Source organism: Corvus cornix, chromosome 1A (assembly GCF_000738735.6).
Source record: "Corvus cornix cornix isolate S_Up_H32 chromosome 1A, ASM73873v5, whole genome shotgun sequence".
NCBI lineage: Eukaryota > Metazoa > Chordata > Aves > Passeriformes > Corvidae > Corvus > Corvus cornix.
Genome location: NC_047057.1, coordinates 42,451,545 through 42,471,348, shown reverse-complemented (window position 1 = coordinate 42,471,348; position 19,804 = coordinate 42,451,545). Strand labels below are relative to the sequence as shown.

The 19,804-nt window shown below is 45.7% G+C and overlaps 1 protein-coding gene across 1 annotated transcript; it reads left to right on the top strand.

Annotated features, from left to right (window-relative positions):
• The first annotated feature begins 12,888 nt into the window (after nucleotides 1-12,888).
• Nucleotides 12,889-17,886, top strand: DUSP6 (dual specificity phosphatase 6). The gene is made up of 3 exons (XM_039571514.1): nucleotides 12,889-13,829; nucleotides 14,455-14,892; nucleotides 16,323-17,886. The coding sequence occupies exons 1-3, from the start codon at nucleotides 13,427-13,429 to the stop codon at nucleotides 16,628-16,630; spliced, it is 1,149 nt and encodes a 382-aa protein (XP_039427448.1). The 5' UTR covers nucleotides 12,889-13,426; the 3' UTR covers nucleotides 16,631-17,886.
• The last annotated feature ends 1,918 nt before the right edge of the window (nucleotides 17,887-19,804 follow it).

Genomic DNA, 19,804 nt, shown 5'->3' with positions numbered 1-19,804 from the left:
CACTCATATATAAATAGTTGGACAAAGTTGGTTCACAGAAGGTGATATGTGTCACCTTAAGCTGGGACAAGAAGTCAAGTCTCTTTCATGTGGCCTCAAGGAAGGGCTGGATCTAATCTGCCAGCGCTGTGAGGAGGACTCATGAGAGCACAGGACTGAACTTCTGAGATCCTGAAGGTGCACTTTCCAACCTCCTACCTATTGGAAAATGCTGTTTTTACAATGGCAAAGGGCAAGAAAATAAAGAAAAAGACCAAGACAAATAACTTGCTCTCCTTAGTGGCTCCAGGTTTGCACTATATGAAGCTGCATCTTAAAGAATCTTGGGTCGCCTCCTTGGAGCTGAGGGAGAGCTCACCTTCAAGTGCACCTCCAGGGTTTTGTGTACTGTTATGTTCAAGGAGGTGATGAAATGTGTTTCAAAATATGTATGTTTAAGAGGCCACAGCCTGTACCTCCGTTAAGAGAAGGGGTTTATTGTGTGCTTCCTGATGCTGAACACTCATGCAAAGTGATCATCAATCAAAGTTTCAGGCTTTGGTAAATTTACCCCTGACAGTTCTTATAGGAAGATGTTACACAATCCCTAACCAAAATGCTTTGATCTCCTAAGTCAAAGTCAATATGTCCAGCTGGATAAATAGCATTAAGCCCAGCACTGCTTCCTGTGTAAGTGATAAAAAATTGATAAAATCCTGACTTTCAGAAGCACAGGTGCTTTAAATCAATGGAGCACAGTTCACCAAAGCTATTAATACTACCCCTGGATGTCTCGACTGGAAGCAAAAAGCTTTGAAATTTTCATGCTCCTTAGTTCAGAAATGGAGTTTAAATTAGATGGTTTTTAGTCAGCCACAACCACTGAGCTGTACTCTGTGCCAGTATCAGTCAGAACCATGTCATTTGCTTAACTGGACCAGAGTTCCAGAGCTGAGATTCAGCCTCCTGCACTGCCAGCCTCCCCGCAGGGCAGCTGGATTAGCTTTCAAGGATGTGCTCACAGAAACAATTTTACAGACTTGTCCCTACTCCCTGTCCTAACCACTCCTCTCTTCAGACACACTTAATGTGTCACCATCCCCCTCCCTTTCAGGGTCCTACCATTTTTCAGACCCCACTTAGTCTCCTTGAACTCCTAACTGACCGCAGAGAGAACATTTCCTCCTCCTCCTTCCCCTTGTATTATCATGGCCCTACAGCCCCTCTTTCTGGGCAAAAGCAGGGCTGCTGAATGATGGGGTTCAGGCAGGTTTCTCTGCCTCCAGTTCATCTGCTTCCCAAAATTGATAATCTATTACAGATTCTGTCTTACTGCCCTTTCCCCCCCTCCCCCAATAATAATGACATTCTTGAAAGCTTGAGATAAATATCCTGTTACAAAACAGATGATCAGGATGAATATTACTTTCATCCTCTAAGTCACTACCTGTGGGGGAGTGCAGATAGTCTGTTTGGCCATATGGATGGTTTTCCATCATTCACAAATGTCACTGACAGTGGGGCATTTTTTTTTTTTATATGATCTTTAGGTTACTTCAGCTGAAGTTGATTTTTGGAAAGTAAAATTCGCCCTGGTCCAAGGGCCACTTCATGGAAAATATAGCCCACATGTTCTTATGGAAGTCCTGAAAACATATACGAAATTTCAGAAAAACATGCACCTTGTGCTAAGGAAAGCCTTGGAGGAAATCTTTGACATAGTTATCTTAGAAATTCATTTTGAATGAATGAAATGGTACATCCATCTTCTGAAACACCTATCTGACATACCCAGCTCCTCTCTTCCAAGTATAGAATGACTGTAGGCTCCTAGAAGTGCTATGTCTTCTAAAAAAAACCAAACCGACAAAAATAAATTGCTTCGTAGAAACTCTTCTTTGGACCTGAGGGGAGGAAAGGAGTCAGGAAAAAAGTCCTCCCTGCCACTTCTCAAGAAGCATTTCTTAGTTCCTCCAAATGACCACGCCCACAAAGAGGCATGGGGTGCCCTCTCACCCAGCAGCAGAAAAAAACCTTGAGTTTCAACAAATGGCCTGACTGGGAAAATTACAGAGCTAAAGAAAACAGTCTCTATCTAAGAATATGTCAGCTAAGGCACTTTCTCCCCAAGCCAGCAATAAGAGCTCAGACCTGATGGGCAACCTGTTCTCAGAGAGAGCAGAGCCAGCACATTTCATGGGGAGCTGTTCTCTCAGGTTCGGCGGCCCCATTTTGTCCAGACCTTGCTCCTTCCTCCCTGACCTCAGCCACAATTCATAACACCACCCAACTGAGCAAAAAGTCTCCTGACTGCTCCCAAACATGTCCCTTCTCTAAGGGGTGGCCTTAGGCAAAAGCAACCTCAACAAATGCTTAGCTCCCTGCTCGGCAGCACACGTAATCCTCCCATCATTGTGCCTCACAACAGGCCAAGTAGGACAGGCATCAGATGCCCGGGAGTTGCTCGCAGGCAAACTCTACAATCCACGGTGAATGGTGGCAGTCCCATGTTTTTGGAGACTTGAGTATGAAGGTCAGGTGGGAATTTGGGAGGTAAGGAGACAAGGGACATGGGGCTGAACGTGTACAGATCCACAGGGCAGCTGTTGGCATAGGCGAGGTTTTGGGGTCATCTTTGCCTTACTTGTAATGCCCGGTTGGAGCTCAACTTGCCACAGCTGGACCTGATCCCTCTGACTTGTTTTTCCCATCTCATCTGTACTGTCTCTGTGGTCAGAAGTTCATCTTCCCCTTCTTTCTAAAGGCAATGTGCTGAATCCAGCTTAATGGATGATCAGAGCAACTGATCAATTCCAAACCCTGAGAATAAAAAGTCCTTGGTTAATTTATCTGCCATTTTGGCCTCATTTTCCTTCCAAAGTAATAGGCAATATATTTTTTTCAGGGATTCAGTTGCAAAATCAATATAGGCTTTGCTTTTAAGAGCAAAAAGACAATCAACACCCACCATAGGTCCGACTCCAGGCACTACTTTTGCCTTGCTATGTCAGCTAAATCTAGCTTGGAAAACTGCAGTAACACCACTGATGATCTTACTCAGATGAGATAGCTTCAAAATGATTGAATCAAATGGTATGTCCTCAACAGAGAGGGATGATTAACAGGTAGTAATCAGTATTTTCCAATAAAAATGTATCTCTTAGCTTTACCAACTAATAATGCAGTATCCATACATTTACTACTGCAGGTTTCAGTAAATAAAAAAGTCCAACTAACAAAATGGTTCAAAGGAAATCCCTGTGGTACATTTCTGCGTTGCCCCAAAGATGAGTGATGTGGGTCAGTGACCTCTCCCTACCTGTTTCTAACAGTTCTTGTCCACCTTTCATAGCAGAGGCATCACATGTTGTTGATGAATTTAAAGGAGTGGGAGCAAATGTTTTTAAATAATTAGCCTGTTTCTGAATCTAAAAGAGATTAATTTTATCACTGAGTGTAGAGAGGCCTTTGAATGCGAGAACTCATGCTTATTTGCCTCCAGTTTTCTCTGAGTAACTACATGAATCAACAGGGGTGGCACTTGAAAGTACTGAGCTAGAGTGAAGAGCACTCTCATCTCAAGTTCTCAATGCAGAAGACTTGGTTCCTCTTTGCATAAATCCTGGGGAAGAAATATGAGGTGCTGAGAGTCCCTTTGTTTTTGCTCATTGGATTTAAGCAATTCCTCCTGCACACATCAGAACAATGAATCCCTTCAGTCTACCAGACTACTAGCAATATAAGGCCATCAGTTCATGCTGCAGATCTCTAGAGTTTTCTAAGTTTTGGGGAAGCAAATGGGATGATTGCAGCAACTTCAGATTCAAACTTTGATTCCGCTGTTTTAAAGAGAAGTAATAAACAACACACCTGCTGAACACACATGCTCCTCTGTATCCAATTATTACCCTCACATAATGTACACATCATTAAGACAGAACATCCAGGCTGAAGTTGTCCTCACTAATTAGAAAAATTCCTGGCCAAAACTATATTGGTTTGAGCCCAAAGAACCCAGGTTCTTTAGTGATTCCTCACCACATGCTGTCACTGGTGGAATGCTCACCTTACATACTTCCAGCCTCAGAAAGGACTGGCTACCACAGCCAATACACTGAGTGTGGACAAGCATAAACACAGCTGGTAGGTTGTTCTTGCTCTGAACCGACACAGCATGTAACAGAGCCCTTCTCTCTGACTTCAGGAAATATACTTTTTTAGATTAAAAACATCCTGCAGCCATTAGTTGACTCTCCAAAATCCACTGACAAGTGCTGTTTTGTTAGATGTTCAGGCACGTCAGCGGGATGCTCAGCACCATTCAGAGCTGTGATCTGGCTCATTAATTGTTCCATGTAGAAGAGGAGACAGTATATCAAGGTCATGATAATTTGAAATATTTCATATTTTTCTGGATTAAAAAACCCATAAATTCCATTGACTAGTTTGACTACAGGGTTTTGGTGCCATAGGCACAGTTTGGATTAAATAAGAAAGAAAACAGTTACCAGTTTTTGTTTATTTCATATTTAATCTCTAGAGAGAAATCTTTTCTGAAAGTGCCATTTGGTCACTGACCTGATCTGACTAATTTTGCTATATTGATCTTGGCAGACAAACCAGTTCTTCTTTCCCTCTGCAATACATGTAGGAAAGCAGTTGCCTTTGCGGTGCAATCCACCATTCTTCAGTGGGGTACTGAACCTGCTCACCTTGAATATAGGACATAATATATTTCAAGGGTTACTTTGGAGGCTGTGTTATCATTCTCCATCTCAAAAATTACATAGGCAAAAAAAAGTGGCAAACTAAAACTGAAAAAATTAAAAAAAAAAAAAAAAAAAGAAAAGACAAGGTGTTGAGGGTGGGTGTGATGAAAATGCTGATGGGCCCTTGCATTCAGTGGCAGTAATTAGCTTTACCATAGTAAATTCCAGGCATATGGCATATCAACTTTCGCACCCTCTTATATGATTTAAATGGTTCTCACAAATGTTTGTCTCACTGTAACTGTGAAAAATCTCCTCTTTTCTCAAGAATAAAACTGCTCCAGTATCTTGCCCTGACAACTGACGCTTAAAAAAAAAGCCTCCCAAATCCAGTTAAGGCAGTGATGTGTGTTTAATGCAAGAGAACAACAATTAGTGTATTTTTGACTGAAAAGAACTCAGTTAAGCTGCCAGAAATGTCAAAAGTTCCTCGTTACCCTGACACTTACGTAATTGTTCTGCGAACACCCACACACCGGAATAGACCTACTCCACCAAAAATTGCAGGGCTGACTCACTGAGTGTTCTTCTACGTATTGAAGACCTAACCATCTAGGATACATCATCCATAGCATAATTCTAATGTGATTTCCCTGATTAAATAAAGTTACACTTCACTCAGGGAAAAAACCCCAAACCCTCCATATCTTCAGGATCCAATCACAGAGGAAGCAGCCAAAAATGGCAGCACTGCAGGCAGTGTCTCCTCTCCAAAGACTTGCCTAAGTCCCATACAAGGGCAAGGCTGGGATTAGATGCATCTGGCCATGGTCTTCAGGATTCTCCTTGCTGAAATGCGCTACAGGAGCAATTGTACCTACAACCCACTTAGTTTTAACCTCCATGCTGTGTAACATTCACCTTTCTGAATCCAGTTATTACAGCTGGCCATAAACTTTCTTATCTGAAGGAAAGTGGTTCCCTCCAGGCAGCTCATCCTAGCCCTGTGCTAAGGCACTAATCTGGTGCAGACTGGAAAGGGAGCAGAGAACCACTGAATGCTGGTCCTCGCTTCCTGCACTTTTCTTATCCCCATTCAAATTCTGTTGTGATCCAGAAATGCTTGACTTCTCTGATCTGATGGAACTGCCATATGAAATGAAGCAGATTGCTGCAAACTGGGACTAGAAGCAAAAAGAAAATAACCAACCAACATTTATAATGATTACCAGACAAAAACCTCTAAGAAAGAGCAGGGAGGCTCCAGTGTGCCACTGGAAAGCATAGGGCTGTAGGTGTCTTTACAACAATGTCTTGTGAACCCTTGAACAGAGATTTATGCCTACAATTTAGCCAGAATAGGAAACTTTGTGAAAATGGTTTGTACTTTACAGTTCTGCTACAAAATTGCTCAGAGAAAGCAGTATTTTAATATAATTTACCTTTGTGGTATGTTGGTGACACCAATGTACCAAATAAGTGACAGAAACTGTGACCAGTAATCATCATGTCATTGTGCTCTGACATACCCAGTGACGACCTGGTATTTGGCTGTGACAGTTCTGCTATTCAGTCCTCATAAATACCTCAGCATACTAAAGCCAGAATAAACCTGACAACAGTAACTGTCTTGCCAATATTTGCAGAGATTACACTTGTACACACCCAGTCTTCGAGGTATATTTTATACTGCAAAGCTCTTAAATACCGAATCAAAGATGAAGCAAGGACTACCACACCCATTTATGGCTTACCTTGAGATGTGTGTCTTTCAAAAGGACTCTGCACCCTCAATATATACTTTTCTAGTAATGTATACAACCCAATATTGCCTCAGATATTTACAATACTGTTCCACATTTAGGGCATTACCCTTTCCCCACTTGCTCTATTTACATCAAATTCCTTCTACTGGTTTCCCACTCCTACCAACTAAAGTCTCTCAAGCTTCCAAATGAAATAGCCAGCCTGAACTGTGGGACTTAGGAGTTGTAGTGACTGACCCCTTAAGACCACTGTAGTTTGGCAGCTTTATTTTTATGTTCTGGTTTGTCTGTTTGTTTGTTTTGGAGGGATGGAGGTGCAAAATGTAGCAAACTAAACCAGAAGGGTTTGGGTGACTTATATGTCATTCCAATGCCTGGAAACCAGCTCCACGGGTGTTTCAAATTCAGCATGTGACTTGAGCCCTTTGTTTTTTTTAGACAGAGTAGGACATTTTAGCACCTAGGTCTGGCCATCAGTTTGGTACTTCCCCCTCAACAAGCTTTTACCAACCTTTTTTGACAGCAGCAGGTCACCAGGGAAAGCTCCAAACTCAATAGTAAGGAAACTCTTACCTTTGTCAGTCAGTGTGTGTAGCTGGTTTGGTGCAGGTCCTGCCCGGCCCAGGAGAAGTCCCTATGAGGGAAAAGTGAAAATGAGTGAAAATGAATATGAGTAAAAAGTAAAGCAGAAGTGCTAAATGGAAGTTGCAGGTGCCAGGACACATAATTGTCCATGTGTCTCTTCCTGTGACGTCCTGGAGCCAAACTGTGTGCCCAGCTCCATGGGGTCCCCAGGACACATTCCAGTGGCCATATGAAAAACAGACAGTGGAAATGGAATTGTTCATGCCTGGGTTGGACTACTAACTGACTCTCTTTGGAGCCAGAATATAAGATAGCTGCATGGCATTTCTTTTCCTGAATATGCCTGTCCCAGGATGAAGATCTTTTTCTTACATAATTTGCTGTCCCTGCTCTGCTCTCTGCACAGCTGATTTACCCTGCACTGTGCAAACACAGCCCTTGTTTACTCTTTTCATGGTCCAGAACAAGCCTTCAGTCATCCCAGGGGCAGGGTTTATTCCCATGGGCAGAACAGAGAGATTTGGTAGGAAGGGATTTCACAAACACAGAGGAAAATAAATCTTTAGCGTTGGGAAGAGAGAGCTGCTTTCTACAGTTCCTTGATGCTGTCAGGTTTGCTTCCTTGTAGGATGAGTGAATGGGACGAAAATGGGACAATGCTTTTGAAGGAACATACTTTAGTGACAGCACTAATGCCTCCCCAGGTAAGCCCACGTTAGTCCCTAGTAAGCCCTTCAGTCAAAATGGGCAGCGTTAAAGAGATTACAGCATTTTCTCAGCAGCCTCATCTGGTGTGATGTATGTGCCCAGTATAGTGTGATACAGGCTGCCACTAACAGCAGACAACAGCAGAGTGAAACACCAGCCTGCACAACATGAAAACACTCTCTGGACACTATTGAACTCTTAGGTATTGGCAAAGAAATAATATAAGCACATTGTGGTCTGTATACAAATAGCATGATATTTCTGCACCATGGATCAGAAGTTTTAGCCAGGAATTGCTCTATTCCTTAGCTAAGATAACAGAACCATATAAATCTGCATTCCCACCAGTAAGAAAATTTATTAATTTAATCACTGGCACCAAATTTATGGTGTATCTGTATTTTCATGCAATCATACACACAGTACCACTTCTATAATTTAGTCTGCTTCTGGTTTTTGCCTAATTTATTATGCAGTCCATTTCTTATTTGAAATCTATCAAATTAACATGTATTTATAAGAAAAGTGTGCAGACACGTAGGCTTCTGTTCTCTTCACGTTTATTATTTTTAACAGACAGCTGCCCACCTGTGCTATGTTTCTGTTGCCAGCAGATTGTAAACCACTGTGAAGTGATGCACAGGTCAGTGCCACCAAAAGTGTCACTAGCAATAGCAACATGTGGTGGGAAGGAAAAAAAGAAAGAAAAAATATTACAGCACTTGCCTCTGTGCTTGGCCAATACACTGTGAGCCTTGCTAAATGTGTGCCTTGCACTGCCCTCCTACAAGCTTAGTTTTATCCCCTAAGAAGAGAATCCGACAGCCAGTAGTGATCTGCTGTCAAACAAAACTGCTCACTTTGCACACCCTAAGGAACAATTTGGAGAACTCACATACGAGCTGTGTTCAGAAAGGAACCTTGTTTATACCACAAGGAATCAAAAGAAAACAAAACCTCGTAAATGACTGCATGTCTGTGGTAGCCGTTAAGTATTTTAAAGCATCATTCCTAAGTAATTGCTAATTACATTACTTTATTACAAAGCACAATTAAATATGTGCTTGAAGTCATCCAGCTATTTGCTGTTTCAAGGAAAGCACTTGAGTCAAAAGGATTTCCTAAATGGAGTCATTCAAGTGTTTTATTTCTCCAACTTCAGGAATTATTTTAGATGTGAATAATTGGACATTGAATAACCAGTTAAATGTCATTTCCATAAATTGTTTGTACTTTACATAAAACAAATGAAATGCTTTATAGGACACTTTTGTTCTCCTTTTGAGACACCTTGCACTAACCACTTTTACACCAATGGTACTGTACTTCATGGAGAATTTGGTCTAGGATGATTTGTGTATTTCTCTTTCCAAATAGATCATTCACACAAACAACACAGACATACACTGATTCTTCACTTTTACTGAAACTAAAAGGAACTGTATAAAGGACTTAGAGATAAACCTGAAGGCGAGAATCGCAGACTGCAAGGTAAGCATGTAAAAGTACAGGCTGGTTCCACTAGGCACAATTTAGAGACAACAGTGGGAACTCAGCAGCTCCAGAGGGCAGTTTGTCCTCTCTGAAGACCTTCTGAAAGTGATAAATGAGAGAAACAACCAGGTAAAATGTGAACCTCTAACTTCCAGCACCTAAAGCTGAATGACTCTTTAGCTGAATCACAGGCATTTTCTGGTTCAGCCAAAGCTGATAATCATCCTCAAAACTCATGCCTAAGTATGACCTGTCAGTGGAGAAACCTGTCTTCACTATGTTTTCCAAGCTCTTGCACTTCCAGAGTTGAGTTGAGTTGGCATCTCACTCAAAATCCTGATGCCAGCATGTTTTATATTCCTTGGCCTTCTCCAGCAGGCAATCCCAGAGTGTTCTTTGCTTGCCTGAAATTAAACAGTGAAGATACACAAGGTGTCGCTACCATTTTGATTCAGGTCATCAGTGGGATGTGGAAAATGAAGGCTGGAGCCCCTGCTCTAGTAAATATTGATTGATGCAACATGGGAAAGGTGTGACCAAAGAAACAGAAAAACCTTTCCTATATATTTTATGTTCCATCTTCTCATAGAAAGACAGACTCCTATCAAATTCTGCTTCAATTAAGTAGAAGAGAGGCATGAAGCTGTATCTTTAGAGGAAGAAAGCACTTGTATAAAACAAAAAATTCTCATCCATGATGTCTAATTCAAGAAGAAATTTCATCAGTACTTAGCCTTCTGAGGATGCCTCTACATCGCTGACTTAGTATTCCAGACTGTGAAGTGTCTCAGAGTGACCCAGTTGGCCTGGTTTCAAAATGTCATAGATACCTGCCTTTTTGGTACTTCTCTCTCCCATTACACTATGTAGATAGCCTGTCTGTCTAATTCAGGGCAAGGGCTTCTATTACAGGGAGGGATATGAAAGAATTGGGCAAAGTAACACTAAATTCTAATCACTGTCATCCATGCAATGCTCTTGTCCTCTGTGTCTGCTCCTCTGGCCAAGACAAGCTCAGGACTCATGGAGATCTATTGGGACCACTACACATGCTAAAAATGAGCAAAATGGTCCAAAAGCCAGCAAAATAGGCTATTTGTTATTAATAAGCTTTGATCTGGACTGAAGAAATCTTATTTGCAGACAAGGAAGTAAAAAAACAAAAACAAAATTTAAGTAAATATACACATTCCCTCCTCATCCAAAAATAAACACGTCAGAGCCAATGGCTGGGTGAATGAAGGGATCATGGTTGACAGGAATAGGCTCTTCTTACTGCTCAGGTAGTACAAAAACTTCTGGAAGTTGAAGGATAAATGATCTCCTGATGAAGCTTGGGTTGTACATCTGGTCTCTGACAAAGCATCAGATTAACTGAATCTGCTCCAGCATCCCTCAGTGACTGACAGGACAGAGCAGTTCAGACAGAAGGAGGAAAAGGGAGTGCATACATGCATGCAAACACAAAGACAACAAGGTGACACACAGTTCTCATTCTCCTTTAGCCTTCTTCAGCTGGTGTGTGCTGAGGGAGGTACTACTGCAAATTCAAAGGGTGCTATTTGTATTTGACTGGTTTAACTCTCCTGCAGTGCAAAATCTCCTGCCTGGGTCCCAGCTCACCAAATGCCACCCTCAGACTGCTGCCATGCAATGAGCAGGCTATAGCTACCATCAGTGTGTCTCCAGCTCCACTTCAGAAATTCAACTCTCTGGAGCATGCTCCATCTAACATCTTACTGCTTTCATATACTTAACCTTTAATGCTCATAGTATTTCCATCAAATCTGAGTGTACTAACGATAAAAATCTCTTTAATTTAAAATGCTATCACTACTTATTGTAATAGTATTGTTATATTACTAGGCAGGTATCCCCCCCAAAAATGCTTAAATAAATTTTTAAAAAAGACTCCTGCTTTCTAGTTTGTTCTGCCACTGCTCTGGACATTTAAACAGCATACCCTGAACATACAGAGCTGAACAGCAAGTGAAACACCTCATAAGAACAGCCTAGAAAGTCTTTAACGAGAGAGGCAAGTCTGTAGTGGGCAAGGTGGGCTGGACAATTTGCCCTCGCTGAGCCATGGGACAGGGTGTGTGGTGTGCCCAGTGAGTTAAACATCAGTTCAAGGAAATCTCCCGGCTAAGGGCCAGGAAAAGTTTGTGTAACACTTCAGTCCCACCTTCAAGCCTCTGAAAAAGGTAGCAAGAAGGGATCCTCTCAAAATCCCTGCTGGGGAGGATGTCGTTAATGCCATCTGGGTGTCAGCCTTGCTTGAAACTGCAGCGACTGATGTGCCAACTTTAATTAACATCACGCATGTTTTCTGTGCAGGACACACAGGACTGTCCGTGCCACTATCTGTTCCCAGGGTCACACTCTCCAGCCACTCACTACCTAAAGAATCTCCTTCAGCTGGGGTTAAAAATAGTGAGCCCTGAAGCTCAGTAGCAGTGGAAGAGAGATTAGCCTCTCCTGAATAATTTTACTTACAAGCAGATGTTGGCGGCAGGATTAGCATTTAGGCTTCTCCTGATTTATTGTCACTCCTCGCTTTTCCCTTACCCATTTGCTAACCCGCACCTTTGAACCACCGCTCCCGGCTCAGCCTCCGGCCCCGCCGCGCCCCCAGCCCACCGGCCCCAGGTCGCCCCCGGCCCCTGCTACCCCGGCGCCGCTCCGACGGCGCACCGCAGCCCGGCCCTCCCCTCTGCCTCCCGGTGCGGCGGGGACTGCAGCGCCCTTCCGCCCGGCCGGACCGGGGGAAGCGCAGGACGGGGACAGCGGGGCCCCACCCGCAGGAGGAGCCGGTGCGGCGGCCGGGGCCGCGAGCGCGGGCGCTGCCAGGTGCGAGGGGCCCCTCCGGACCCCGCCGTGCTGGCGGCGGCCCCGGCGCTCCCCGCGCCCCGGGGGTGGCTGCGGGCTCGCTGCTGGCGGCGGACTCACGCCGCGGCCGGGCGAAAGCGGTTCAATCACAGACTATCTGGAGGAGCCGGCCGGGCCGAGGCGGGCCACTTTCCCTGCTCACGTTTGTGGGGTGGCCCGCCCGGGCTGCAGCAGGAGCGCCTGCGGGCTGCTCCTGCGGCGGGGCCGGCTCCCCGGCTCCGCTGCGTGCAGCGAATAAAGCCGGGCCGCGTAGGAAGAGATTAGCTCGGGGTTTATTCTTCACCCCCGTAGGGATCAGCCGAGGACAGAGCCTACCCGCCTCCCTAAAAATGGGATTCTCGGAACGCCGTAATGAAAACCCGGGCCACGATCAGCGCGGGGGAACTGGAGGGAACACGGCCGGTCCCCGCGGGGTATGATTGAGGGAGCGAAAATATCGAGGGAGAGAAAAGAAAAAGTACTATTTGTTCCGCCCGCTGCGGCGGCCGCCCCGCGGCTGGTACTGGCGGAGGGAAGGGGGGAGCGCCGGGCCGCGCCCCCTCACCTGCCCCCGCCGCCCCGCCCGCCGCGCCGCGGCTGCCGCTTGTTTGCACTCGGCTTATCCGGAGCGGAAATTCCTTTCCGTTTTTGTGAATGACAAACTCATTAACGATTCATCAACACAACCTGTTCCAGCCGGCCCGTCGCCGCGGCAACAGCCCCTTCCGCGCGCCCCCATTGGCTGCGCCGGAGAATGTATCCATTGAGCGGAGCCGCGGTTGTACCCATTGAGGAGCCGCCGGGCTGCGCGGGGCCGCGGCCGAGGGGCGCTGCGGGCGCTGCGGGGCAGCCCAGCAAAGGAGGGCAGCGGAAGGGAAGGGGCACCGCCACCGCCGCAGTGTTTCCATGCTGAGCCGGGGAGCCCCGCTCGGCGGCACGTTAATTGGATTTCATTCAGTCGTGGCGGAGGAAAAGCCCAAGGGCTCGGGCTGCAGCGGCGATTAGGCAGGTTCATTCAGGGATTCATTGACAGAAAGAAGAGGAGACAGGGCAGGCTGGCTGCGCGCACGCAGGCACACGCGCTCACACTCACACACACGCCGGGGCCAGGGCTGCTTCTCCCTCCCCGTGACTCCACCGCCGCCCGGCGTGGGGGAAGCGGCGCGGGGGGGGGGCTGCGTGATTCATTTTCCTGGGGCGGAGGGAGATAAGTTGTGCGGAGTTAGAGGGGTGCAGCCCGCCCGCCGAGCCAGCCGCATGCCTCTGTGAGAGAGAGGGGCGCTTCCAGAGCACGCTCCGCTCCCCCCGTCCTTCCTCATGCTAGATACGTTCAGACCCGTCCCTTTCGCGTCGGAAATGGCGATTAGTAAATCCGTGGCGTGGTTGAACGAGCAGCTGGAGATGGGCAACGACCGGCTACTGCTGATGGACTGTCGGCCGCAGGAGTTGTACGAGTCGTCCCACATCGAGACGGCCATCAATGTGGCCATCCCCGGCATCATGCTGCGGCGGCTGCAGAAGGGCAACCTGCCCCTGCGGTCCCTCGTCGCCAGCAGCGAGGAAGACCGGGAGCGCTTCGCCCGCCGGTGTGGCACCGACACCGTAGTGCTGTACGACGAGCACAGCCGCGACTGGAACGAGAACACGGGTGGCGAGTCCGTGCTGGGGCTGCTCCTCAAGCGCCTCAAAGATGAAGGCTGCAAGGCATTTTATCTGGAAGGTGAGAAGGGCCGCCCCAGGGCTGGGGGAGAGATCTTTGCCTGGGGCCCGGGGCTGTGGGGGACGGGGAGCCGAGACCCGTGGATCTCTGCCTGGGGAAGAGGGAGGGGGGGATGCGGTCTGCAGCGTTCCCCGGGCAGTGAACTGATGCGCCAGGAGAGCACCGAGCTGGGTAGGGGGCTTTTCCCCCTGCTCCACATCTCTTCCCCTCTCCCGTCCCCCTTCCCCTCCCCCCCCCCCCCCCCATCCTCGCTTTGTTTAAAGAAACCTTGATGTCTGAAATCACTATGGCAGCGTGGGGACGACAGGGCTAAAGGGGATTCCGGCATGAGCCTGGCAAAAGGAATTGCCGCTGAGACACCTCTCCAGAGGTCCCCGCAGGGCGAAGCGGTACAGAGCTTTAATCTTGAGTGCGCTGAGCCCTCCGCCGCAGCGGATGATTTTCTTAACCCTTCCTTTAAGTTAGTCTGTCTGCATGAGAGTGTGACTTTTTTTTTTCTTCTTTTTCCCGGAGCTCGAGAGGTGCAAAACAGACGCTCCTTTGCAGACAGGGCTGTGCCAGGGAAGTAACTCGACATACCATCTTATATCAGGTTGCATTTTCTCCTCTTTGCTTTTCTCTCCAGGTGGTTTTAGCAAGTTCCAGGCCGAGTTCGCCTTGCACTGTGAAACTAACCTAGACAGTTCGTGTAGCAGCAGCTCTCCTCCTTTGCCAGTCCTGGGCTTGGGAGGCCTCCGAATCAGCTCCGATTCATCATCTGACATTGAATCTGACATTGACAGAGACCCCAACAGTGCCACCGACTCCGATGGCAGCCCTCTCTCCAACAACCAGCCTTCCTTTCCGGTGGAGATTTTACCCTACCTCTACTTAGGCTGTGCCAAGGACTCCACTAATTTGGACGTTTTAGAAGAGTTCGGCATTAAATACATCTTGAATGTTACTCCTAACCTGCCTAATCTCTTTGAAAACGCCGGTGAATTCAAGTACAAACAGATTCCCATCTCTGACCACTGGAGCCAAAACCTGTCTCAGTTCTTTCCTGAGGCCATCTCCTTTATAGGTAAGACCAGGTTACTTGCTAACAGCTATATGTCAAGAGGCAGAATTCAATATCTTTTGCAGAATTCGTGAGGTTTCGGGCGAGAATGGGTAGCAGCATTTATGGCCGCCTCAGGGGGATGCCCCTTTTTCTGATTTTAAAACCGGCTTAAGTTGAGGGGCTGTTTGGGACTGTTTGGAGGGTTATTGAGAAGTCCCGGTGAATTGTAAGCGACCTTTGCAGGGTTGCACATGCATACCTGGTTTGTCTGGCTGTGGAATTCCTCCTTGACTCGTTTGTTTTGGAGCTGGGGACTGAGCCCCGCGCAGGTTGGGGGATCTTCTTAAATCACTTCCTGGCAGGTGGAGGTGGGGGCAAATGAGCCTGGGGTTGATGGCTTACTTGACCTTTTTTTGTTATTGATGTTGGTTTTGGGCTTTTTTTTTTTTTTTTTTTTTTTTTTTTTTTTTTTTTTTTTTCTTTGAGGTTACTGGAGAGCAGTATAATAAAAAGAAACGATCTGGGAATCCTACTTTAGCTTTTAAATGCAAGTTATGAATAAGCGGTGTCCCTGGCAAATATCTAGCCAGAGCTTCAATTAAATCTCGTGGTAATAATGATATACCTCTCGGGCTCGGTGCCTCGGTCAGCCGGCCCTCAGGCATTACCCGTCAGCTCTGGAAACCTGTACCCTTGGGCCCAAGGAGTTCTGGTTAAAATCTGCACTCTCCTTCGTTTCGGAGAAGACTCAAATCGCCCCATCGGGTTTCGGTGGGGTGGACATTGCATTATCTGTTAGGGAGCTGTGCTGTAATCCGGTTGAATGATACCGGTAATAGTGGAGAATGTAGGTAATCTGAGCCTAGCAGGAAGAAATGTGGGCTGGAAGCCACAAAGAAACTAATCTCCAGGCATTGTAATGCATTTCCTATTACAAAGGAACCCATTTTCAACCAATGTTGACATCCTGTTCCTCCTAATGGGCTGTCCCCTGTGACTTCCCTCATTCTTTTAAAATGCCTGAATACCTCCATTGTTAGCTGCACAACAGCTGGAGAATAATTTAATAGACCTTTGCAGTCTGCTGGTCTGTATAAAGCCTTTCAGTGACATATTGTAGGATTTCCATGCCGGGGCAAGGGGACTGTAAGAATTTAAAGGCAAATCTCCAGGCAAAAGCTTGTCTTTTAAAACTGACTTTTAAAACAGTGTTATGCAGCGTGTCCTGCTCCTTTTGTCTCATTCTTAGTTTTCTCAGCTCTTGGACTTGGGTAGTAGGGGGAGTGGATTCTCCACTTGTCCTGGTTTTAAGCCACTAAAGTTAACTCCTGAGTTGCGCGGCTGGGCACTGGGATCAGAATTGTACTTTCTTCTTACTTGATACTCATTTGTTTTGAGAGATCAGTTACCAACCCCCTATCTTATATGTCCTTCTCTGCCTCTTTGTACAGATGAAGCACGGGGGAAGAACTGCGGTGTCCTGGTGCATTGCTTAGCAGGGATCAGCCGCTCGGTCACAGTGACGGTGGCCTACCTCATGCAGAAGCTGAACTTGTCAATGAACGATGCCTATGATATTGTCAAGATGAAGAAGTCCAACATTTCGCCCAACTTCAACTTCATGGGTCAGCTGCTGGACTTTGAGCGGACTCTGGGACTGAGCAGCCCCTGTGACAATCGAGTGCCGAACCAGCAGCTGTACTTCACCACCCCTTCCAACCAGAACGTCTTCCAGGTGGATTCCTTGCAGTCCACGTGAGCTCCCATCACCTCCCTTCTCCTGTCTGTTTCATGGGATCACTCCTCAATGGTTTCTCTTTGGCAGTGATAAAGAAATGCAGCTTTCTCTTTTTCTGGCCTCTGCTATTAAAAAGCAGCTGCCAGTGCAGGCAAGGGAAGGTTACACAGTATGAGTAATTAATATGAATTGGCTATTGCAAAGGGAGGGGACGTGGCAAGCTCTCTGGGCAGGACCGTGGTGACCAGGCAGCAGGTGGGCAGTACGTTCATCCCTGCTTGGGCAGTAGCCAGGGTCTGAGGACTTCCAGTGTGGTAGGGTGAGGCTGGACAGGCTGGGCACGTGTTCTCTAGAGACTGGAACTGTCCTTCTGCCCTCTGCTCTCAGATCTGTGACATGCATCTTTGTCTTCAGTGAAGACTGGTTATTTTTGTTCATTTGTTTGTTTTAATTTAGAGGAGCCAAAGAAAGAGATTTCAGTTTAGTGTATTTGGAGTACTTGTTTGCTGGGAGCTTGGTAGTACTCTACTTGATCAATGTAAATAGCTAACCTTAAATTGATTTGCATTTTTTTTTCTTAATTCACATATACTCAAGAAATCAATCCAAGGGATACCTGTGTTTTTGTTCTTTTCAAAACTTCTGCTTTGTTTGTTTGTTTGTTTTAATTGTAAAGAACATATTTGCAGCATGCTGAGTTTTATTGATGCAAGCTTTCCATGAGGGAGAAATGGCAATGATGAGAAGTTTGCAAATCATATTTTGTGAGCAAGCAGAGTCTCTACTTTCATATATCTTTCTTTTCCTTGTGGTGATTTTTTCTTTTCCTCATGCTTTTGATGTAGGTTCCATTGATATATATATATATATATATATATATATACACACATACATATATATATATATTTTTAAATTAAATTAATTTTTTGCCTTACCTTTTGTAAATAGATCATCTGGGAGGAGGTTTGTCTTTGAATGCGAAAGATTTTTTGATCACTTTTTAAAACTTTCAGATGTGCTAAACAGTGCATTACCTCTGTACAAATTCTTCAGGGAGCTTCACCTCAAATGCAATATTTTGCGTCTTTTTTTTTTTTGTATAAAACTGGAAGTATGTGTGAGCATTTGTACCTGTGTGTACGCACAGTGAACCTGCACATGGTTGCCAATAAGGGAGAGTCTAATCCATGGTGTAAAAGTTTTAAGATGGAATTTATTATAAGAATGTAAATCCTTAAATTATTAATAAATAAATAACTATTTTTGGCTATGGAGAACCTGGCTGGTTTATTCCCCCTTTCCCCTCTGTGTGGTTGTGGTTAATTGCACAAAGCCATATGGTTATGTTTAAAGGCAATGATTGCTTTCAATAGCTTTTGTACATCCCCTAAGACAATAAAACCTTGATTTGCCCTTTGGTCCACTGGTGCCTCAATGAATAAACGGTGAATGTGCTGGATTCTCATCTTGCTTTGGTGAAGGGAATGCTTTTGAAGCCTTTAGGTTAATTACAAAATATTCCAGCATTCCTTTGCTATACCAGAGATGCACCTGACTCTGGGCCATAATGTTTTTTCCTCATTACTATTTTTTCTTCTATAATTAAGAGTAAGGACCTGCTGTTTTCTGGATTTGTTTATGAATTTTGGCCACTATTGCAGATGCCAGGAGATGGGTTCATGTTCTCCTTAGCTGTCTGGTAGGAACTCATTTCACAGAGATTCATCAGCAGTCTGCAGCCTGTAAATGGTTTTTCTGTTGCCACCTTGCAACTTAATGAAGGCAAGGAGGAAAAGTCTCTATATACCCTTAGTCACCTCATTTCCTCTTTGGATCCTTCAAGCAGTTCAGTCTCTGCAGAAGGAAAAAGGGGGCTTATAGTAATTGCTAAACTTCCTGCTGCAACTTACATTCATTAACATCCTTCCTGATGATAACTGGCCCAATGTAGGGTGGTGACAAAATCTGTGTGCAGTACCACAGTGAGGGGCTGATGCTGCAGCTGGGGCTGTCGGCTGAGGTTCTGCAGAACTCCTGGCAGCCAAAGCACATTTGAAGTAATTTTAGAAACTGCAAGTGTGTGAAATGAAATGCAAACAAAACATGGGAAAAAAGTGAGTCAGTGTCTCATGCAGTAGTGGCCTAGATTGAGTGCATAAACTGTGAAAGTAGAAGTGGGTTGCAGTTAAACTTGGCTTGTGCTAATCCAGTTTTGAACGGTTTCCGCTCTTGGCATTCCCTATGCTGTTCTGTTCAAAGTGGAGATTTGCAAGCAGCTCTAGCAATTTCCTGTCCAGCTGCAGCTCAAGTGACTCCCTTGTTTGGTTTTTTTTTGTTGTTTTTTTTTTTTTTTTTTAATATGGTCTGTGGATAATTTTAGCCAGTTTCCTCTTTGTGGATTATTAATCTGCTTTCCTTGTAGAACCTACATAGCTGTGTCCCTACTGTTCTGCTGAAGCTAACAGATGGCCTCCCCGCCACTTCCTCTCGTTTCGCTATGGGTTTGTTGTCAGGCCACTTCTGAAATTAATAGTGTTTTCTGGCTGGCTGCCACAGGCCATTACCACAAAGGGGAAGTAACACATCTGAATAGCAGGAAGCCAGGCAGGGTCACAGCGTGAACTGAACCTGTTGAGTGCAATCAGGCCTCTCCCGTTTGGCAAGTGTAGGGCTCCTCTTCCCTCCCCCCTTTTAAAACGTCTTGCTCAGAGAAAGGGCTGACACCAAATGCCTCAGCTGTTTGCATCAGGCAAATATTTCCGGCTGAAGGAGTTTCGAATGTTGGTTGTGGCTAGGTGCCCCTTAAGGTGAGGAGGTAAAGAACAGTGTGTGGCTATGTAGCCAAGGGGAGAAGAGCCTTGGCTTTTTTTTTTGCAAACTGCTTTGAAAAGTTAATGCTCACAAGGGCTTCCTGCTTCCTTCCTGCTGCACCGAATGACTAACACCAAATGGGTACTTCTGCAATTCATCATTTTTTGTGACAAGCAAGCACAGAAGAGCAGCTTTGCTCACAGACACACACACACACACATACCGCAGTCAGGCTGAAAACTTGTTCCAGATTTTTCCTTGAGCAAGACCTGAACCAGGGCTGTTTCAGACCCTTGGCTGAACTTGCACCAGACTGGGTGAGAACAACTTTGGTCACAGGCAACCCCGAACTACAAGTGGAGCCAACCCAAAACCTAGTTCAAT

Excerpts from the sequence above, each read along its gene's own strand:
- DUSP6 (XM_039571514.1), top strand. The coding sequence starts at position 13,427 with ATGCTAGATACGTTCAGACCCGTCCCTTTCGCGTCGGAAATGGCGATT. Across the intron at positions 13,830-14,454 it reads CAAGGCATTTTATCTGGAAG|GTGGTTTTAGCAAGTTCCAG; the intron begins GTGAGAAGGGCC and ends TTTTCTCTCCAG. Across the intron at positions 14,893-16,322 it reads TGAGGCCATCTCCTTTATAG|ATGAAGCACGGGGGAAGAAC; the intron begins GTAAGACCAGGT and ends CTCTTTGTACAG.